At 47.7% G+C, this 21,860-nt stretch overlaps 1 protein-coding gene across 1 annotated transcript in view; it reads left to right on the top strand.

Moving 5' to 3' along the window:
- Positions 1 to 21,860, top strand: part of ADCY2 (adenylate cyclase 2) — a 438,387-nt gene that overhangs the window by 411,792 nt on the left and 4,735 nt on the right. Inside the window, exons 21-24 of the mRNA XM_065905185.1 lie at positions 6,185 to 6,331; positions 8,567 to 8,674; positions 16,804 to 16,918; positions 21,823 to 21,860. The exon at positions 21,823 to 21,860 is cut by the window's right edge and continues 4 nt beyond it. Coding sequence (XP_065761257.1) covers positions 6,185 to 6,331; positions 8,567 to 8,674; positions 16,804 to 16,918; positions 21,823 to 21,860 — 408 coding nt within the window. The remainder of the gene's footprint in view (positions 1 to 6,184; positions 6,332 to 8,566; positions 8,675 to 16,803; positions 16,919 to 21,822) is intronic.

A 21,860-nucleotide genomic window follows, 5' to 3' on the forward strand; every position in this document is an offset into this window, starting at 1 on the left:
ATCAGTCCTGAATATTCATTGGAAGGGCTGATGTGGACGCTGAAACTCCAATCCTTTGGCCACCTGATGCAAAGAACTGACTGATTTGAAAAGACCCTGATGCTGGGAAAGATTGAAGGCAGGAGGAGAAGGGAATGACAGAGGATGAGATGTTTGGATGGCATCACCGACTCAATGACCATGAGTTTGGGTAAACTCTGGGAGTTGGTGATGGAGAGGGAGGCCTGGCATGCTGCAGTCCATGGGGTGGCAAAGAGACACGACTGAGCGACTGAACTGAACTGAAGACCTGTGTTAACAAAGAGCCTTTTGATTCTCCACCTGCCATATGCACATGCAGAAAAAACTCCTCTCCCTTCAGAAGTACAGCGTAAACAATGATTTAATGACAGTAATCCCGAAAAGATTTTGCTTTTGATTTAAGACTGTTCACTGCACCTGTGCCCCAGGTCTGTGCCAGAGAGCTGCTGTGTCCAGCCTTGCAGGCTCTTCTTCTCCCTTCCCCAGGGCACCGGTTTTCCGTAAGGCATCCCAAGGTTCTGCACCAGCTGCTGACCGTCCTGACCAGGTCTGAACCCTCAGGCCACTCAGAGTCTGGATCGAGCTCCGTGCGCCTAGACGGAGCCCACAGGTTTACAAAGCCTTTGCCCCAGACTGCTGCACTGTCACAGGAGTGGGACTGAGGGGTCCCTTGGATAGACATCCCGGCCGGCTCCCATCACTTGTTGAAAAGACCGCATTTTCTCCTCAGTTGCCCCTTCGCCGCGTCCCCAGTGCTCAGGGTTGCGTGTGATTTTTGAGCCAGGCAGCCTTACTGTGGGAGAGCTGAGGCTTGACCAAAACCAGATACAGGGGCTTCCCTGGTGACTCAGTGGTTAAAAAATAACCGGCTGCCAATGCAGGAGACATGGGTTCGAACCCCGATCTGGGAGGATCCCACATGCCTCGGAGCAACTAAGCCCATACACCACAACCACCGAGCCCGTGCTCAAAGCGCAGGCCCCACAGGAAGCCCCGGAACCACAGCTACTGAAGCCGCAAGCCTCAGAGCTTGTGCTCTGCAATAGGAGAAACCAGCGCGCTGAGAAGCCTGTGCACAGCTCGAGACTGCGCCCTGCTCGCCACAACTAGAGAAGTGCCCGAGCGGCGGCGACAACACAGCGCGACCAAAAATAAATTAATTTAATTTAAAAAAACAAGACACAGATGTTGCTGTGGGTGCAGGGCAGGAGGGTGAGGAGGTCGCCAGGCAGGCAAAGAGCTCCCCCTTCTCAGCTATCTACCCCGTCTCAACACCCAGGCAGCTCCCTCCACCTGCTCCTTGCAGTCAGGCTGGAAAACCTCAGGGGCTGAGAGATGCTCCTGTGCTTTCTAATGGCCTGACTCCCCTGAAGACTTCAGACACAAGCGGACAGCTGGGGAGCCGGCGTGCTGAGCTTTAAAACACGGGCCACCTGCGGGAGGTGAAAGGTGGGAACACCTCCTCCCAGCTGTGGCCTGAGTCAGTCAGCAAGAGAAAGTGCTGGTCCCAGACCCTGAACCCCAAGCCTGTGGCAGTCCTGACCATCTTCCAGGGTGTGTCGAGCAGACGTCCCCACACCTGGGCATACGCTGCACCAACCACACTTTGCTCTCCTGATCTCTGCTCCCCTCTCCTCTCCAGCTAGACTCTAAGCTCCTTAGGGAAGGGCTCGTGTTGTCCATCTCTGTGTCCCTAATACCTGGTGTGAAGCCTGGCCTGCAGCAGGCCCCCTTGAGGGCTGTGTGTGCACATACCCATGTGTCTATACAACAGATGCTAAAGTGAATACCAGCCCATGACACCAAGAGACAGGAGGACTCATATCCCAAAGGGAGTGCTGCATAACTCTCAACTGACTCTTCACTCCCAGGCACACCAGGGTTGGGGGAGGGATTGGAGGCAGAATGTAGTGAGAAGTCCCTCCACAAAGGATGTGAGAAATCCTCTCTTCACATCTCATAACTGGACCAAAAGGACCACTCAGCCTGATGCGAAGAACTGACTCATTGGAAAAGACCCTGATGCTGGGAAAGATTGAAGGAGGGAGGAGAAGGGGATGACAGAGGATGAGATGGTTGGATGGCATCACCGACGCGATGGACACGAGTTTGAGTGAGCTCTGGGAGTTGGTGGTGGACAGGGAGGCCTGGCGTGCTGCAATCCGTGGGGTCGCAAAGAGTTGGACGCGACTGAGCGACTGAACTGAGTGACAGCCTAGGAAGTGTACCTTAGACTTGTGTCTCTGAGTGGTCCTGGGGCAGCAGCGCCATCTAGGGGGCACAGATGCCTGGTGGGTTCCTGATGGGTGGGTGTGGCAGGGGCGGGGAGGCGGGGCTGATGGGATTGGCCCGGCCAAGAGAGTTGGAGGGCTGCAGGTGGGGACTCTGGAGGCTGGGAGGGCAAAGCATGCTGAATGAATGTCTCCAGGGAGCCAGCAAGAGAAAGACAGTTGGTGTGGGGTCATTTTAGATCCTGTTTGGAAGGGCTGCTTTTAGGTCCAATAGAGAAGCTAGAAGAATAACTAGAAAGCCTGGAGCGAAGAGAGTAATCAGGACTAAGAGGGGAGGATGTGGTCCACATTAAGGGAACCTGGGCAGGATGTCCCGTGATCAGGGAAGTGATGGGGTATCTCCAAATAACCCAAAGAAATGGCCACCAGGTTTAACGCATGTTTTTAGTTTGAGGAACTGTGATGTAGTTAATGGGACACGTTCCTTCTCCAGGACACTTTTTTCTTTCCTCATTCTCCACCCCTGGGTGCTTTGGAAAACCTGGCTAGCCATCTGGGGAGGAGTCAGAGCAGAAACACAAGGAGCAGAGAGAGAGAAGCCAACCGTGCACTCTTCCCACTCTGCAGACACCCTCCCCCAGGAGGCCCACACTGGAGAAGGAGAAAGACACACATCCCAGGGGGATCCGAGTTCTGACGTCTCATTGTATTGGATACTTAAATTATTGATGACAGGACCCATGTTACCTGAGAATAGCAAGAAGAGTCATGGAGTTAGCCCAAGTTTTCATCTAGAGTTAGGAAAAAAAAAAAAAAAAAAACTAAATCTCACTCAATAAACTGTAAAGGACATCAGGCGCAGAAGTGCAGTTGATTTATGATGGTTTTTCTGTAACTTGAGCTTGTTCAGCAGAATGGTGACATTTGAGTGAATGTTGAAATGGCATCTAAGCTTACCATTCCAAAGCTCGCAAGATTCTTTTTGGCAGCTGTGTGCTGGACAAGGGTCACCCGTGCTAGACCCTGAATTCCAAAATCTCCTCCAAGGCTTTCCACCTACCCTACCCTCACCTTTCCACCACCTACCCTCTGGAAGGATACGATAAGCTCAGGTCACCAGCCAATCTGGCTCCAAGCCCAACCCAAAGACCTGAAGGAATCTGTCTTGAGTGTAGGGTATGGTTCTAAAACCTGCAAGTTTCATTAGCTCTAGTGAATTTGTAAAGCTTCCCATCTGCCAAGTTCCCCTAATTCTTAAGAATAGCCCTGTGGAAACCCTGAGTCAGGAACTAGAGAGTCAAGGATCCCCACTCACCGTTGGTATTTCCTCGGAGGTTCCAAATGACCCATTTGTCAACAGAGGGTGAGTAAGCAGTTTGCAGTCCCAGTCCCCAACACCACTTATAGCCTGCGGAGCCCCAGACCAGGACTCCAGAGATTAATAGTCCTCATTTCTAAGCCAGTGGGAGCCTCGGTGTCCTGAACTAACAATTCCTCATTTGTCCTGTGATTCTTAATCAAGGCTGCACAACAGGATAACCCATGGAGCTTTACAAAAAGATGTGCATCCTCAGAGCACGCCCCAGGGGCAAGGTTCAGTTGGTCATGGGGAGGCCTGGGTGTCACCTTCTTGAAAGTCTCATTGATGACTCTCCCAGGCATTCCTATTGAAGACTATGGAATAAGATGACCCATCAGATCCCTTCCAGCTCCAGCAACCTAGGTCTTCTGGGGCAAGAGTTCAGAGGACAATTTTGAGAGTGTCAATCTGAAGATATTTTATCAGACCTCAAACCAGTGCAGTTAAAATCATCCCTCGTTTCCGAACTGCCAGTCAGTTCAGTCTTGCATTTCGTTATCCCCCATCTCAGACACCTGAAAGAGCCCAAGGGAGAGGAGAAAGGCAAAGTTACATGACCTACAAGTGACTCAAGGCCCCATGCTGCCCCGAATTCAGGCAGCACAGTCTGTTGGTCATCATGAATTGCAGGGTAACATGTGAAGTGTAGCATTTGTAAGAGTGACGTCTACATCAGACTGGGTAACTGTGACCTTGGGAAAGTAATGTAACGGCTCTGTGCCTCAGTTTCCTCATCTGTAGATTGAGAATAAAAATATCAGTTTCCTGGGACTGTTGTCAGGGACAAGTAAATGCTGGTAGAGTTCAGAGGGGTGCACGTCCTGCCATGCAGTGGGCAGTCAGTCAGTGTTTGCGATTATCATGTGTATTCTTGTCATCGTCATCATTCCCCAGAGGGTCACTTTGGCTGATGTCAGCAGACACCAGGGAAATGCAAGGTACAGAAAATATATCCTTGACTTCCTTGATGTGCCCCTTTTCATAAAAAGCAGGGAAGTCTGTGCAGCTTACACTACTTTTATGGAACTGGCATTTTTAACTAGAACAGGCTTCCAGGGGCTTTCCTCTCCCCGGTTACCTTGACACCCTGGCTTAGTGTTACTGCAACCTAAACCTGACAATCACACATGCCACAGATTATCTTCCCAGGATGTGAATGTTCACAAAAGCAACCTTTCAGAGAGAGGAAGTACAGGTCTCCACGAAGAGCCAGCTTAACCATATTGAGAGCAGAGTGGAAAAGGAAAACCTTGACTCTGTTGTTCTCGTATCTTATACAGATTGTGAGACCGTAGCAGAAGGCATTACAGGATGGTAGGCGCTGGAAATAGGAAGGTGACAGAAGTCTAGCTTTCCCAGGAAGTGGCTGTGACCTGCCACGGGTCACCATTGCCCCAATGTGTTCCTTATGAGACCTCTGTGGAGGAAGAATGATTTTTCTGAGAAGTCGCCAAACTTTGGAGTTACAGTGCCGTCAGAGTGCCCACCCCCTGGTAATAGGTTCATCTGGGTGCCCCAGAGAGCAGAACACACTGGTAACAGTCACGCAGGGTGGATTCCCGAGCTCTACCGGCAAACAGGAAGTGCCGGTTGCTAGCTTCCTCCCCTCCGCTCAGGGGCCGCCATCTTGTTTACCAGGCCTCTCCTCACGTTTCTCGGTGGGGTGTTTCCCAGCATGCACTGCGCCCACACTGCCGCCGGCCTTTCTGCCCGTGTCAGGCCGCCCAAGGGTCCCCAGGAGCCAGCACCAGTGGAAGAGCAGGTCCTCGCCCCCAGGACCGGCTCCTGCGCCCACGTGACAGCCCTTTCTTTACGAACTCCCCACTGAACTTGAACGTTTCGCTGTGTGTTGGGAAAATTATGGCAATGCCTTGAAACTGTACTTACAAGACATTTTAATCGTGTCTGCGGGAAGAACTATGAGCCTCTGTCTATTTAAAAACAAAGAGATATCATCTGTTCCTTTCAGGAGACACTAAAGAGGAAAATTCACGACGCCCCCAATCCAAAGGATGTGGCAATAACGAGTCACTTTAGGACAGTGTTGTAGTTTGGAAAATCATTTTGTTTCCCTTTAGTTGCTTAGAGAACTTTTTTTTTTCCCCTAAGCAAGAAGTCTATCAGTTCAGTTCAGTTCAGTCGCTCAGTCGTGTCCGACTCTTTGCAACCCACGAACTGCAGCACGCCAGGCCTCCCTGTCCATCACCAGCTCCCGGAGTCCACCCAAACCCACGTCCATTGAGTCGGTGATGCCATCCAACCGTCTCATCCTCTGTCGTCCCCTTCTGTGGTCTCTTGCAATTGTCTATGATAGAGAGGGGTAAACGGAAGGGCACCTCATACTAGCTGGTAGTGACAGTGGCGATGTGGTGTTGATGATTCTGAGCCTGTATCCAGCTCACCGGAAGCCTTCACCTGTGCTCAATGGAGTGGGCCTGGGACGAGGGTGGGGCAGGTGCAGCGGGCACTGGGCGATTTCTTTACCAGTCCTAACATAAAGAAGCACTTGCATTGGGAGCAGGTTTGCTTATAAAGTTTCCTAGTGCTCAGCAGTTCCTTTTCTCCTGGGCAGGAGCTATACCACCAGTCCTATGACTGCGTCTGCGTCATGTTTGCCTCCATTCCTGATTTCAAAGAATTCTATACAGAATCAGACGTGAACAAGGAGGGCTTGGAATGCCTTCGGCTCCTGAATGAGATCATTGCCGACTTTGATGATGTAGGTACTTAAGAGTTACCCTTAAGCCTGGATGGGAGCGGACCTGGGGGTGGTGAATGGATACATGTGTATACATGTGTGGTTGAGTCCCTTTGCTGTCCACCTGAAACTATCACAACATTGTTAATCGTCTGTGCTCCCATACAAAATGCATGCTAAGTTGCTTCAGTCGTGTCTGGCTCTTAGCGACCCTGTGGACTATCGCCCCCAGGCTCCTGTGGACATGTGATCCTCCAGGCAAGAATACTGGAGTGGGATGCCACACCTCCTCCAGGGGATCTTCCTGACCCAGGGATCAAACCTGAGTCCCAATACAAAATAAAAAGTTAAAAAAAGAAAAAAAAAGAGATACCCTTGATGGGCAGAGGTGACCCTAGCCCCACACGCTGACATTCCTGTGGACTGGCACATTTGAAGTTAGTCTAGTATCATGGCATATATGAAAACTCAATCCTTTGGCAAAATTGCTGGTGGTTGGCGTTAATCTTTTTGCTCTATTTAGGTTACTGACTAATATTGGTGAGGCAAACACATACTATTTGTAAAGCTGATATGATTGCTAGGAAAAACTACCAAAATCTGTTCAATAAAATACCTTTCTAGTGTGCCCATAAATTTTCTTGAAAAGCCTGAACTCCAAGGAAAATACTTGCCCATATCTTTATACATAAAAAAGATAATGAACATATTTATCATAGTGGATTATTGGCATGTCTTTCTGTACAGACTCCAAGGTCTCTGTCAGATGTTAACTTGAAGTGTGCAGGGATGGCCTACTTTATTATTGAAAAAGCAATATGAATGCAGTACAATATATTTTAGAAAGGACAAAGTATATGTCTTAGGTTTTGAAACAGATGTCATTTTTCAATTTTGTGCCTACCAGGGGAACAACGTGATTTGTTTTCTAGTAAGAACAAACAGACCCCTGATGTGAAAGATATGGATGCTACACCATTTTTAATAATATCATGCAAATATAGGAAAAATTGACAGCAGAGAACATAGGTTCATCATGATTAATGGGACTTTGAAATACAGTGATGAATGATGTAATAGGAAGGTTTTAGGCCAAACATCTAAATGTCTTAGGGACCTGTGAGTTTCTCTACTACCACTGTTGTTACCATGAGGTTGACCCAGCACTCATGGTGAAGTAATGACAACTAGAGGCTTCTACTGCTATGCTGGGTCCCTAGTGGAGACATAGGGGCATATTTCCTCCAGCTGCTCCTCTGAAAAATAAATATTCTTCAGCATTAGTGTCCTTGCAGGTTTGATTGGCTCATAGAGATGTGATAAAGAGATTTGCTCACCTATCTCAGATTCTCTGACATTAATCCCCCTCTGAAAGCAGGAGTACAAAGGAAGGTTCTAGAAAGTGTTCCCAGCCTCTGTCCCTGCCATTGTCCTGCTGAGCAGATACAGAACCTTCCAGAGTTTCCTTCATTTGCTCTCTCCATCCAGTCTTTCTCTTTCCTACCATTATTTTACCATTATTTTTACCCTTCTTCCATTCCCACCCTAAGGCTTAATATAGTGGATGGGGAGGAGCCCAGTAAGAAACTGATTATTGGTGCCAGAAGCTGGGACAAAAAAAAAATTAGGATCAGAGCTAATAAGAGGGGCCATTCTAGATCTTTATTCCCTCCACTCCGTTTTCAGAGGGCAAGAGCCAATCCCTGGCCCTGCATGTTGTGTGCTGGGCTGGGCTGAGTCCCTTCAGCCGTGACTCTTTTCAGCCCCATGGACTGCTGTCCCCAGGCTCTGTCCAAGGGGTTCTCCAGCAAGAGTGAGTTGCCACGCCCTTCTCCAGCCCCAGCACTATAAGTAGTCATAAATTATCCTCACCATTCAGGGACGACCTCACACACGAATCATTTTGTATGTAGGCCCTTCAAACACAGAGTGGGGCAACGTATTTGAGGAAACACTGAAAATGTAATGAAGCAATTATCACTCACGTGATCAGGCTATCCTGCTTTCTTCACTAGGAAATTCTGAAAAACAATTCATGCCAACTGGAAGTAAACTATTATACCGTGTTTCCTCCCAAGGACACATGCTTTGTGAGACTGATGAGGTGCTGCTTTCCCCAAGGTGCCCAGGGTCAAAGGGTGAATAAGTGGCGTCCTGTTCCCAGGACTGAGAGCTGGAATTTGAGAATGCCTCCTAAGTGCTTGGCCTTGGGTCAGCACCCAACCGACTAACTGTATGGTTCTCATTGCTCCCCAGCTGCTATCCAAGCCAAAGTTCAGTGGCGTTGAAAAGATCAAGACCATCGGCAGTACGTACATGGCAGCGACGGGTCTGAGCGCGGTGCCCAGCCAGGAGCACGCCCAGGTACACACGTGTCAGCAGCACCCAGCACACGCGAGCCGTGACTCCACCCACAGGTCATCCGTGAGCCCAAACAGGCATGCCGTGGCCCGTTCATTGTACAACCCAAACCTCAGCAATTAAGGTCTCATGAGAAAAGATGAGAATTCTGGAGGCTTCTGAGGGTCTGTTCACAGAACCCCTTTCCCTGCAGACAAGGTAGGAAAAAACAGGGTAGTTGCTTGATACCAGATAAATATACAGGAAAGTAGATTAGGGCTGTTTATTTAAAGGTGACTCATTACAGGTGGCTCGGATGGTTAAGAATCTGCCTGCAGTGCAGGAGTCCCAGGTTCAATCCATGGGTCAGGAAGATGCCCTGGAGAAGGGAAAGGCTACCCACTCCAGTATTCTGGCCTGGAGAATCTCATGGACAGAGGAGCCTGGTGGGCTACGGTCCATGGGGTCGCAAAGAGTCGGACACAGCTGAACAAATTTCACTTTTATTACAGGAAGACTCCTGGGCTTTTTATTTAAAACAATTTACTCAAAAAACATGCTGATCACCTAGAAGTTTGGTTGAAAAGGTGGTTTGGTCAGTATTGAGTATCTTCACTCAACTAGGGTTTTTGAAGAGGATTTTCTGTTAAGTTGTATTTTGTTTCTGTGTGTGTGTGTGTGTGTGTGTGTGTGTAGATATGCTTTGGGTCAATAACAAGTCCTCTTTCCCTTCAGGACAGTGAGTTCCCTGATGGGCACCAGCATATTTGCCACAGGGCAGACAGAGGTGGTGGGTACAGCAGAGGGAAACAGGACTTACCAGAACATGGCTTGCTGGAGGTGGGTGGATTCCCCGAAGAGAGGAAGCGCTCAGACACCCCTCACGTGCTCAGCTTCCACCCCACCCCACCTCCTAAGCTGCTACCCCTCAAACGAGAGAGGGACAGAGGGGCAGCAGCTTGCTCAGATAGGACCCCATGAACATCAGGAGAGGGTGCTCTTCCCCCCTAACACTTGTGGGCAAAGAAAGGAACGTGAAATATCTGACTCAAGATTAACATAGGCATTTTTTTCGAGTGAGTGAAGTAATCTATGTCCCACACGCTCTTCTACTTAGGTGTTGCTTCCACGTTATTTCATGGGTACAGATTACTTCGGGCTTCCCAGGTGGCGCTAGTGGTAAAGAACCCACCTGCAATGCAGGAGACATTGCAGTTCGATCCCTGGGTAGGGAAGATGCCCTGGAGGAGGGCATGGCAACCCGCTCCAGTATTCTTGCCTGGAGAATCCCATGGACAGAGGCGCCTGGAAGGCTGTAGTTCATGGGGTCGCAAAGAGTCGGACACAACTGAGGCAACTTAGCACGCAGGCACAGATTACTTTAGTAATAAGAAAAAGTAACAAGCAATAAAAGGAACTTTGGAAAAACCTTAAGCTCTGAGCAGTGCCCTCCCAAGCCATCCTGATGCCTGAGGCAGAAGGAAAAATGGGCACCCCTGTTTATGGGGTGTTGTGTACATTTAAGGATTGTGTTTTTATTGCCAGAACATTCAAGTGTTGAAGAACTATTGGAAAACTGGGCAATAAAGGTATTAAAAATGCACAACATTGTTTTCATTTTAAATATATTATTTATACCAAAAATAGAGCTAATTGTAGTTTTACTTTCCCAGCTTTCATGGAAGAGAACTTACAGTTTTTTCAGCATCTTTAATGTTCTGGAAAAACTAACCATTAAAAAATAACATAAAATTATGTAATAGGGACATTTTCATGTGTTTCTTACCCTGCATCTAGATTAGAACAGTGCCTGAGTTTGATGCTGTGAAAGACTGAGGGCAGGAGGACAAGTGGGCGACAGAGAATGAAATGGTTGGATATCATCACTGACTCAATGGACATGAGTTTCAGCAAACTCTGGGAGATTGTGAAGGACAGGGAAGCCTGCTGTGCTGCAGCACATGGGGTGGCAGAGTCCGGACACGAATAAGCGACTGAACAGGTCTTAAGTCACATTCCCCAAAGTCCCAGCAGGGGGAGCTGTGGAGAGAAATTCAGTTCAGTTCAGTGGCTCAGTCCTGACCGACTCTGCGACCCCATGGACTGCAGCACACCAGGCTTCCCTGTCCATCACCAACTGCTAGAGTTTTCTCAAACTCATGTCCTTTAAGTCCGTGATGGCAGCCAACCATCTCATCCTCTGTCGTCCCCTTCTCCTGCCTTCAATCTTTCCCAGCATCAGGGTCTTTTCCAGTGAGTCAGTTCTTCACATCAAGGGGCCAAAGGATTGGAGTTTCAGCTTCAGCATCAGTCCTTCCAATGAATATTCAGCACTGATTTCCTTTAGGACTGAGTGGTTTGATCTCCTTTCAGTCCAAGGAACTCTCAAGAGTCTTCTCCAACACCACAGTTCAAAAGCGTCAGTTCTTCGGCACTCAGCTTTCTTTATAGCCCAACTCTCACATCCATACATGACCACTGGAAAAACCATAGCTTTGACTAGATGGACCTTTGTCAGCAATATAATGTCTCTGCTTTTTAACATGCTGTCTAGGTTGGTCATAACTTTTCTTTTAAAGAGCTAGTGTCTTTTAATTTCATGGCTGCAGTCACCATCTGCAGTGATTTTTGGAGCCCCCAAAAATATATCCTCTCACTGTTTCCATTGTTTCCCATCTATTTGCCATAAAGTGATGGGACCGGATGCCATGATCTTAGTTTTCTGAGTGTTGAGTTTTAGGCAGGCCAACTTTTTCACTCTCCTCTTTCGCTTTCATCAAGAGGCTCTTCAGTTCCTCTTCATTTTCTGCAATTACCCACATCCATTTGGTGAATGATGTGGCGTGTGTCTACCGTGCTTCCCAGAACAGCACTCACTTCCCCACGCTGTTTTACAAACCTGCTCCTCCCAATGCCAACGCTCCCCTTTTACAATCCTGGTATTTTGGAACACTTACTCAATGCCTCTTGAGTCTGGGAGGTGCCCCACCCCTGGTCCCTTTTACAGATGGAGAAACTGAGGCACAGCAGTGCAGTGACTTGCTGGTGGAGAGAGCTAGCAGCCAGAGAGCAGGGCTGCAGACCCCAGCACTCTGGGTGCAGGCCTCATCTCCGTCTGCCCACAGCTCTCATGCTGCTTCACCCCAGCCTCTCCCCAGCCCCTCACTGTGTCGGCGTCTGCACCGCCAGTTTGTATTCACACCATTCACCTGAGCACTCCTTCAAAGGGTGCCCAATCCCTACTGTCCTTGGCGCCTGTGACCACAAAACCTGCCTTCTCAGCTGCATCCTGATGCTTGATTAATGCCTTCATGGTGGAGTGGAAAGAGGGTGGCTTTCAAGTGAGACTGCTCCTTGCTTACCATAATAGCTAAGCTTTCTCCACGTGCGTGTCCCTTTATGCACAGTGGAGAGCCTACTTATTTCCTAAGACTGCGGGGAAGACCTCATTATCATGCAAAATGCTCCACAGGCATAACTTTTCCACAGGTATTAAAAATGCTAATAGCAATAATAATACAGTTGTGGCTTACACACTGTTGAACAGATAAAAAGGTTTTGGGACATAAATTAAATGTTGTCATGTGCATGCAGGGATTTTTTTTTAATCAATGTGAGCTATTTTTATTTAAAATATTTAATTAGAATCTTGGTAAGATTATCCTAGAAATATTTTGAAATTAGTGAGAATCTGAAAGGAAAGTAATTATGTTTGATTGGGGGGGGAGTAAAATGCTTGACAAATAAAATGGATATTAGTCTCTATTTAAAAAAAAAAAAAAGAAATGTCCCTTTTGCCTTTTGTAGCTTACCTACTTGTTTTTCTAGTTATAAACAAAAAATCTTTCTATATATTGTTTACCCAGATATTTAGTTTGGTAATAAAACACGTTCAACAGTCAGATATGTAGTTTGGCAAAATATCCCAAGTGGCTCAGTGATAAAGTATCCACTTGCCAATGCAGATGAGGGTTCTTAGTTATAGTTCTCCAGAAGCTGAATAATACATCTGTCACCATTTTAGCAGCAAGACTGTCAAGGAATAATGCTTACCAATTTGTCCACATGTATGTGCCTATTTTATTTAAATCTCTTCCTAAGAAAATGAACATGATGCAGAAAAAATTTAAATTAATAAACTAACATGCAACTTGAAAGTTGAAGAAACAAAAATGAGGATGACAACAAGATGCAAATCAAATAACAAAAATTCTGACCACATTCAAGATGCACAGGGGGAAGGAGACGAGATGGTGAGGTTTATTTGTCTGATATAAGTGCTGCTGCCTCAGTTCTTTTGTTTCCATTTGCACTGAGCACCCTCTTCTATGCCTTCACTTTCAGCCTGAGTGTGTCTTTAGATTTGAAGTGAATCTCTTGTAGGCAGCATATATATGAGTTTCTTTTTGGACTCTGCCAACCACTCTGTGTCTTTTGATTGGAATATTTAGTCCATTTACGTTTAGAGTAAATGAAAACTGAGGACTCTGGAGTCAGATTGCCTGGCTACAAAGCCTGATTATTTTCTTCTCCACATTTCCCTTTTCTGGATGCATAATTGAGATAAAGACAGTTGCTCCTTCATGGGAGTCATTACGAGCATTAAGTACACAGGTACATATGCTTGGTTGCTCAGTCATGTCCAGCTCTTTGAGACTGTAGCCCACCAGGCTCCTCTGTTCATGGAGTTCTCCAGGCAAGAATACTAGAGTTGGGTTGCCTTTTCCTGCTCCACACACATACATGCACTATTGTTATTAATCCAAAATTTCCAGCAGCCAGCACAAGTGGCATACTTTAGTGTTCATAAAGTGAGATTAAGTCACTCATTCATTAATATATTTGAAACCAGACCACGTCAGGCTGCGTTTGGATGCTCCACGGGTCCCTGATCCAAGCTAACAAACAGGCTCTCACGTAAGGATGGGTGTGTAGTGAGCAGTGTACTTGTCCTCCTAGAAAATGGTTTAACATGTTGACAGCAGGAGAGGGGGTGTTTGCTAGAACATTTCTTAATGCACATTTTAAAAATGTTTTTATTTTTTACTTTCTTAATTTTTTTTCCTTCTTTTACCTTTTTTTTTCTTCTTAATGAACACTTGAATCAAATACATTCTCTGGTAGGGTGAGATCGGGTGGAGAACATTGCATCCAGTTTAATCCAAGTTCACTGGACACAGAGGAATCCACAGATGACCCAGCAATCAGGCTGTTTTTTCGTAAATATTATTTCATGCCTGAGTTTTGGTAAACACTGAGAAAGCTATGAATTCCAGTCCTGTTCTCCAAAAGGCTCCTGAAACTCAGTGCTCTGAGCCCTCACTGTGGTGAGGGCCAGTCTCCACACTGGGATCATCAATCAGCTCAACTGCTTGGACTGACTGTCCTTCAGAAAATTGTGAGGTCTGATCTGTTCTCCTGGGAGCCCCAGGGAGAAGAACCAAGTGCTCCTTAGACAGCAGTTCTAAATCTTCAGAATCAGACGAACATCACCGCAGCAGGAGCTCAGTGGAAGTTTCACGACTGGAGGAAAGCAAGGGGGGCAGAAAAGAGAAGCCGGAAGTCGAGGCTCATGTTAATTTCACCTCGGTGGATACCCGTCACTTGGGTTATAAAATAACCCCAACAAGCATGCACTTACTTTATGCCGTGTTCCCTGCAGGTGAAACCGGCAAAGCAAGCAGCTTGCCAAGTGTGTTCCAGGAAACAGAATGAGTGCTCTCGCTATGTAGCCGGAAGTTGGTCAAATATCTGGAGACAGGAGAAATTATCTGGATCATGGGAGAAAGAGCTGCTTCTCAGACTGTCATCAAGCATTTATCAGAAGCTCAGTGATAAGGCCCTTGTGAAATGAACTGAGCTCTTCTAGAGACTGAGCGTAATTTTCTCTAGGGTTTACTGCGCCCAATTGAGATGTCGATGTTGGATTTAAAGCCCGCTCCCAGAGCACAGGCTCCTCATTTGTCACTGACGTCACGTCACACCCACAGTTTAAGCCTACTGCTGGGAAACAGATTGGGGGGTAATTTATCAGGGAGTGAAGCGTGTTTGCTGCACCTTGATTTCATAAAAAGCAAACCGTTTCTCCCGAGGCCAATTTGTTCTCCTTACCAGGACAGCTATAATTTTTATGGCACAGGGTCCTTCCTGTTGATTTAACATTTTCTGCTTCCTGTCAAGGAGCAAGATGTTTGCCAGCCGACTGCATAAACCTCCAAATCAAGACGTGCCCCGAAGTCATGAGATGAGAGATAGTATCTAGCTCTGATGGAAAAGTATAGTTGTTCTTAAGTAATGACTCTGCATTTCCACCAAAGTTAGCTGACAGTCTGCTTCGTGGTTTTATTTTTTTTAATAGTTTGATTTGCTCCCCCAATTTTAAGTTGTGGATTTATAGCAATGGTAGTATTTCATCATCTTTTTCTGGAATGATACAGCTCACCAAAGGAAAGGAAGAAATCTCTCTGGGCCAGAACTTTCAGTCCTCATTCATATCTATATATTCAGTTCAGTTCAGTCACTCAGTCCTGTCCAACTCTTTGCAAACCCATGGACTGCAGCATGCCAGGCCTCCCTGTCCATTACCAACTCCCAGAGTTTGCTCAAACTCATGTCCATCGTGTTGGTGATGCCAACCAACCAGCTCATCCTGTCATTCCCTTCTCCTCTTGCCTTCTGTCTTTCCCAGCATCAGGTTCTTTTCCAGTGAGTCATTCTTCGCATCAGGTGAATGATTGAAGCTTCAACATCAGTCCTACCAATGAATATTCAGGACTAATTTCTTTTAAAATTGATCTCCTTGCAGTCCAGGGGACTCTCAAGAGTCTTCTCCAACACCACAGTTCAAAAGCATCAATTCCTTGGCGCTCAGTTTTCCTTATGGTCCAGCTCTCACATCCATACATGACAACTGAAAAAAACCATGGCTTTGACTCTGTGGACCTTTGTCAGCAAAGTAATGTCTCTGCTTTTTAATATGCTGTCTAAGCTAGTCATAGCTTTTCTTCCAAGGAGCAGGCATCTTTTAATTTAATTTTAATAGAGTTTTTAAAAAATATTAGTCTACCTGTTTATGTGGCTGCATCCGGTCTTAGCTGTGGCACTCAGCATCTTTGTTGCTTCGTGTGAGGTCTTTCACTGCAGCACACTAGTTGTGGTGCACAGGCTTAGTTGCTCTACAACATGTGAGACCTTAGTTCCCTGACCAGGAATCAAACCTACGTCCCCTGAAGTGCAAGGCAGATTCTTCACCACTAGAGCACCAGGGAAGTCCCTCTGTTATTTAGTGCAGTGGTCTTATTGTTGTTTACTCAATCATGTCCAAATCTTTTGTGACCCCATGTACTGTAACCCATCAGGCTCCTCTGCCCACCAGGTTGTCCAGGCAAGAATACTGGAGTGGGTTGCCATTTCCTTCTCCAGGGGATCTTCCTGACCCAGGGATCGAACCCATGTCTCCTGCACTGCAGATGAATTCTTATTACTTAGATGCTGGATCTTAGCTGGGCACAGTTTCATTCTCCAGGGCACGTTTAGCAATGTGTGGAGACATTTTTGGTTGTCACACTGGGAGGAGAGATGTGACTGATATCCAGAGGATGCCAATTGACTGGTCTGGGATCAACTGGTTTGAGCTCCTTGCAGTCCAAGAGACTCTCAAGAGTCTTCTGCAGCACCACAGTTCAAAAGCATCAGTTGTTTGGTGCTCGGGTTTCTTTATGGTCCCAGGGATGCTGTTCAACATCCTGAAGCATGCAGGACACCCCCCAACAAAGACTAATCCCACCCAAGTGCCGGCTGTGCTGGAGTTGAGAGATGTGCTTTGGCTCTCTCGCCCTCGTGGGCTCCTGTGATCGCCCTCTTGTCCTACTCCTCTTCCTCTTAGCTGGTACCTTGGATTTTTCCATCTGCCGGTCATCCTGAATAAGCGGGTTCTGTCCATTTTCCTTTTCACTCGTCCCCACTGAAACCATCATATTTGGTTTTGTCTTTACTTCCGCTGAGTCCTCACTCCACTTCCCGCTGAGTCCTCACCCCCTCCTCACACTGAGTCCTCACTCCACCTCCCACTGAGTCTTCACCCCACCTCCCGCTGAGCCCTCACCCACACCTGCTGAGTCCTCACCCCGCCTGCCCTGTCTGTTCTCTTCCAGGAGCCGGAGAGGCAGTACATGCACATTGGCACCATGGTGGAGTTCGCGTTTGCCCTGGTGGGGAAGCTGGACGCCATCAACAAGCACTCCTTCAATGACTTCAAGTTACGAGTAGGTACGTTGTGCCGATCTGGGGTGGGTTGTGGGGAAGGCCTGGCGTCTGAAGCGAGGTCCACGGCCCTTGCAGTGTTGGAGCAGCACAATGACAAATGTGTGGTTAGAGCAGCAGGACTGGATGGCAGATGGATGCTCGGGATGGCTGTGAGCTCAGAAGGCAGTTTTGTGCAAACTGGGCGGGGTGGGGTTGAGGTGAATGGGCTTCCCTGGTGGTTCAGCGGTGAAGAATCCGCCTGCAGTGCAGAAGTTGCAGGAGGCTTAGGTTTGATCCCTGGGTTGGGAAGATCCTCTGAGGAGGGAATGGCAGCCCACTCCAGTACTCTTGCCTGGAGAATCCCATGGACAGAGGAGCCTGGCAGGCTACAGTGCATAGGGTCAAAAGAGTCTGACACGACTGTAACGACTCGGCACCCATGCAGGGGAGAAATACCCCCTTTGGTTGCATCCCGGCTGCAAGCACTTGGTTTCAGAAGTGGACAGTGAGCCAGGCTTCAGTCCGTCAGCCAGGGTCATTTCTGCAGGCCCCAGGGAGCGTAGCCTTCAGCCATACAAGGACCAGGTGCAAGTGGATAACTGTAAACCCCTCCATCACTTTATGCTGCTGGACCCAGTCCAGCTTTACAGGACACATCCAGACTTCAAAGATGTAAAAGTGTTTTTAAATGGTTAAGAATCCACACTTCCACTGCAGGGAGCATGGGTTCAGTCCCCGGTCAAGCAAGTAAGATCCCACATGCCTTGCAGTGCGGTTAAAAAAAAAAAAAAAAAAAACCCTAGGAATTGTCAGAACACTCTCACACTCCTGAGTCGCAGGTCCCAATATTCAAAATCATCTTTTTCCTTTGCTGTCTGTAGGTTCTAAATTTTAAAACCCAGAAATGTCTCTTGAGAAAACGGGCTTCTCTTCATGGCTTGTATGTCTTATTATCAGCATGTGGACACACGTTTATTTAGATTGTCCCGCCATGTGCACAATGGACCTTTACCTGGCTTCACCCGTACAAAGGTGAGAAGAGCCGGGTCGGCAGGACACGGCCCCCATCAAACGTGGAGGTGGTCCCTTCACCTGGAGCTGCGTTATTGATTTGACAGCTTGGAAAGTGGGCTCCTCAGTCTTCCACAGTATCCTCCTTAAAAAAAAATCAATTGCATGGTGGAATGACCCCTCTGTCATCAAATACTTTTTTTTTTGAAGTATAATTGATTTACAATGCTTTGTTCATTTCTGCTATATACAAAGTGCTTCAGCTATACATATAAATATATATATATATACATTCTTTTTTATATTCTTTTCTTGTGGTGGTTTTCATATTTGATATTATGGTTTATCATAGGATATTGAATATAGTTATCTGGGCTATAGAATAAGAGCTTGTTATTTATCCATTCTATATATGAAAGCTTACATCTACTAACCCCAACCTCCCCCTCCACCTATTGTCAAATATGTATGGACCAAAATAATATTGCCCTTCACTGCAGAGGGAATGGACAATTGTTTGGTCACATCCATCACATCGGGAGCCTCGGGCTCTTGGTCTGGACCGTAACCCCGTTTTCCAGATTAGTGTGAGCAGGTCAGTAGCCTTCCTTCAGTAGGTAGGTACTGAGTGCTCGCGTCACACTGATCACTGGGTAACTGTTAATATCCATACACTCACCCTCACATACCAGCTCTTCTGGATTTCCTCCGGAGCCTGAGAAAGCTGCCCCAAACCCTCAGCCTCTCCCAAGGGCAGCTTCCCCGCTCCACCTCTGAGCATCGCGCCAGCAGTGGCAGTTTATGGTAGGAACACAGACGGCTCACACTGGCCCCTGCAAAATGGTGATATACATGAAAAGGAAAGTGTCAGTTGCTCCCTTGTGTCGGACTCTTTGCAATCCCATGGACTGTAGCCCTCCAGGCTTCTCTGTCCGTGGAATTCTTCAGGCAAGAATCCTGGAGTGGGTTGCCATTGCCTTCTCCAGGGGATCTTTCCAACCCAGGGATCGAACCTGCGTTCCTGCATTGCTGGCAGATTCTTTAGTGTCTGAGACACCAGGGAAGCTATAGTAAGAGCCAGATTTGCTCCTAATGTCCTTTTCTGCGCGTCAAGCTGTAGGATCAGTGAGTGGGAACCATAGCCCCAGCAAACCCCTGCCCTTCAGCAGAGATCTCTCTCCTGCCAGTAGTATGGGCCCAGGCTCTCCCCACCCCACCACACACATCCGCGGTCCCCCAGCCACTGATCAAGAGACTCAGAACAGCCAGAAGGGAAACTGAGGGCAGCGGGCCTTGAATCACCAGCCAGCAGCTGGAATAAATTATTTGGGCTGTCTGATGGAGAGACGTGACCTTTACTGAGTTACTCCATACAAATGGAGGAGAATTCTCTCTTGTTCCTGCAGACCTTCAGGGATTTTGTGGGACAGTGTTGGTATGGTGTTTCCTGCCTCCCTTTCCGCTGCAAAGAGGAGGTTTTGCCCTCCGATCTCTAGCACTCCACGTACACGAAGCAGTTCAGTAGTGGGAAATGAAATCTCTCAGAAACACCCTCATTAATCTGTACAATTTGACTCCTGCAGTAGGGCTGGGAGGCGAGGAGCCAGGAGAAAACACAAGAAGAAAAATCAACCAATCTCAATGCCTCTGTTTCTATTTCTGTGGCCCACGTCCCACTGCTCCCGTAACAACTGTGGGTCTGCGTGTTTGAGCTGAGTCCTGGGGACAAGGAACTGTCCTACCTGCTACACTGGGGTGGGGGCCTGGGGGGAGCCCAGCCTGTCCCTGACGAGGGATGTTGACCAGACCTTTGAAGCCTCGGCTCCTGACGGCAGATGCCATGTCCGTATCCACCCAGGGTCAGAGTGCACCCTGACCTCCGGCATGCACCTGTAATGACCGTGGTTTTACAGTTGCCATTACAAAGAGGGGGCTGGATTTGCTGTTTGGTTTTTTTTATTTTTATGCTACTATGGGGGCTCCCTCCTTTGCTTTGGTGCAAGCTGGGGGAGTCAGATAGGAATCAAGAGCGCAGCCATGCTGGGACTTCCCTGGTGTCCAGTGGTTAAGACTTCACCTTCCAGTGCAGGGGACGAGGGTTGGATCCCTGGTCAGGGAGCTAAGATCACCCTCCCCCCCAATGCTGTGCAGAGGGGCCAAGAGATTAAAAATAAAAGAAGGCGCAAACGTGTGCCTCTGGAACTTAGTGAACTTGGACGTGGAGTGTGTCAGTGAAGGCGGGCCCCCCGAGCGTGGGAAGAAACGTGCACAAGGAGCTCGTAGCAGAGAGAGGAGAGCAGAGCGAACGCAGAGCCTTGAGCCCACTGCGTGGCTCTGTGCTCTGCGTCGCCTTCTGCCTGTCCGACTCTCTGCCTCCTCCACTGAAGATGGGGACTGATGACAACAGAACACACCCCGGGGGCTGATGTGAGGATTAGAGGTTTGTACACATCAAGCATCACTTCGTGGCAAATAAATGGGGAAACAGTGGTTGACTTTATTTTGGGGGGCTCCAAAATCACTGCAAATGGTGACTGCAGCCATGAAATTAAAAAACACTCCTTGGAAGGAAAGCTATGACCAACCTAGACAGCACATTAAAAAGCAGAGACATTACTTGGTCAACAAAGGTCCGTCTAGTCAAGGCTATGGTTTTTCCAGTAGCCATGTGTGGATGTGAGAGTTGGACTATAAAGAAAGCTGAGCAGAGAATTGATGCTTTTGAACTATGGTGTTGAAGAAGAATCTTGAGAGTCCCTTGGACTGTGAGGAGATCTCAGCAGTCCATCCTAAAGGAGATCAGTCCTGGGTGTTCATTGGACGGACTGATGTTGAAGCTGAAACTCCAATACTTTGGCCACCTGATGCAAAGAGCTGACTCATTGGAAAAGACCCTGATGCTGGGAGGGATTGGGGGCAGGAGGAGAAGGGGACGACAGAGGATGAGATGGTTGGATGGCATCACCGACTCAATGGACATGGGTTTGGGTAAACTCCGGGAGTTGGTGATGGACAGGGAGGCCTGGCGTGTTGCGGTTCATGGGGTCACAAAGAGTCTGACATGACTGAGCGACTGAACTGAACTGAACACGTCAAGCTCACAGAATAGCACACCGCAGCCAGAAAAGACTGCGTGTGTCAGGGGAGGGTGGTGGTTTCAGTGAAACGTTAGAGGGAATTTAAAATATGTGCATTTCAGAAGTCGGTGGGATCACTTGGGAGAGGAGGACTGACGTATGTACACGAGCATGTGTTAAATAGGTATCTGGTGGGGGGCTGCTTTACGACACAGGGGGCCCAGCGCAGACCTGAGGGCTGGGATGGGGTGTGGGGGGATATATGTACGTACAGAGCTGATTCAGTTTGCTGCTCAGCGGAAACCAACACCACGTTGCAAAGCAGCTATAAGGAAGTGAGCGTTAGTCGCTCCGTCGTTCCCGACTCTGCGACCCCATGGACTGCAGCCCACCAGGCTCCTGTGTCCATGAGATTTTTCCAGGCAAGCATACTGGAGTGGGTTGCCATTTATACCCCAATTTTAAAGGTGATTAACTACAAAACTATTGGAAAATAACATAATGATTATCTCTTGACTATATGGCAACATAGAAAAGCAATTATAATGTTTAGTTTTGTAAAGTACACCAGTTTTACGCCATTGTGGACTAGTGGCAAGTAGACATCTGAGCATGAATCAAGGTGGAGGAGAGGAAGAAAGAGAAACATTTGAATGTTTTTCAGTTGATGAAGTTAGAGGAATGATTTTGCTTTGTTTTGCCATTCCATGAGTTGGGCTAGTGTTCGCTCGATAATGACGGTTCAAAAAAAGTCTTGTAAAACCTTTCTGTTTGAGACTGTTGCTTGCAGCGTCAAGTTCATGGCTTGAATCTCGCTAACCCGATTCTGGTGTGTCCCAGGTATTAACCATGGCCCTGTCATAGCCGGTGTGATTGGG

The sequence above is a fragment of the Muntiacus reevesi genome, chromosome 14 (genome assembly GCF_963930625.1).
Source record: "Muntiacus reevesi chromosome 14, mMunRee1.1, whole genome shotgun sequence".
Taxonomy (NCBI): domain Eukaryota; kingdom Metazoa; phylum Chordata; class Mammalia; order Artiodactyla; family Cervidae; genus Muntiacus; species Muntiacus reevesi.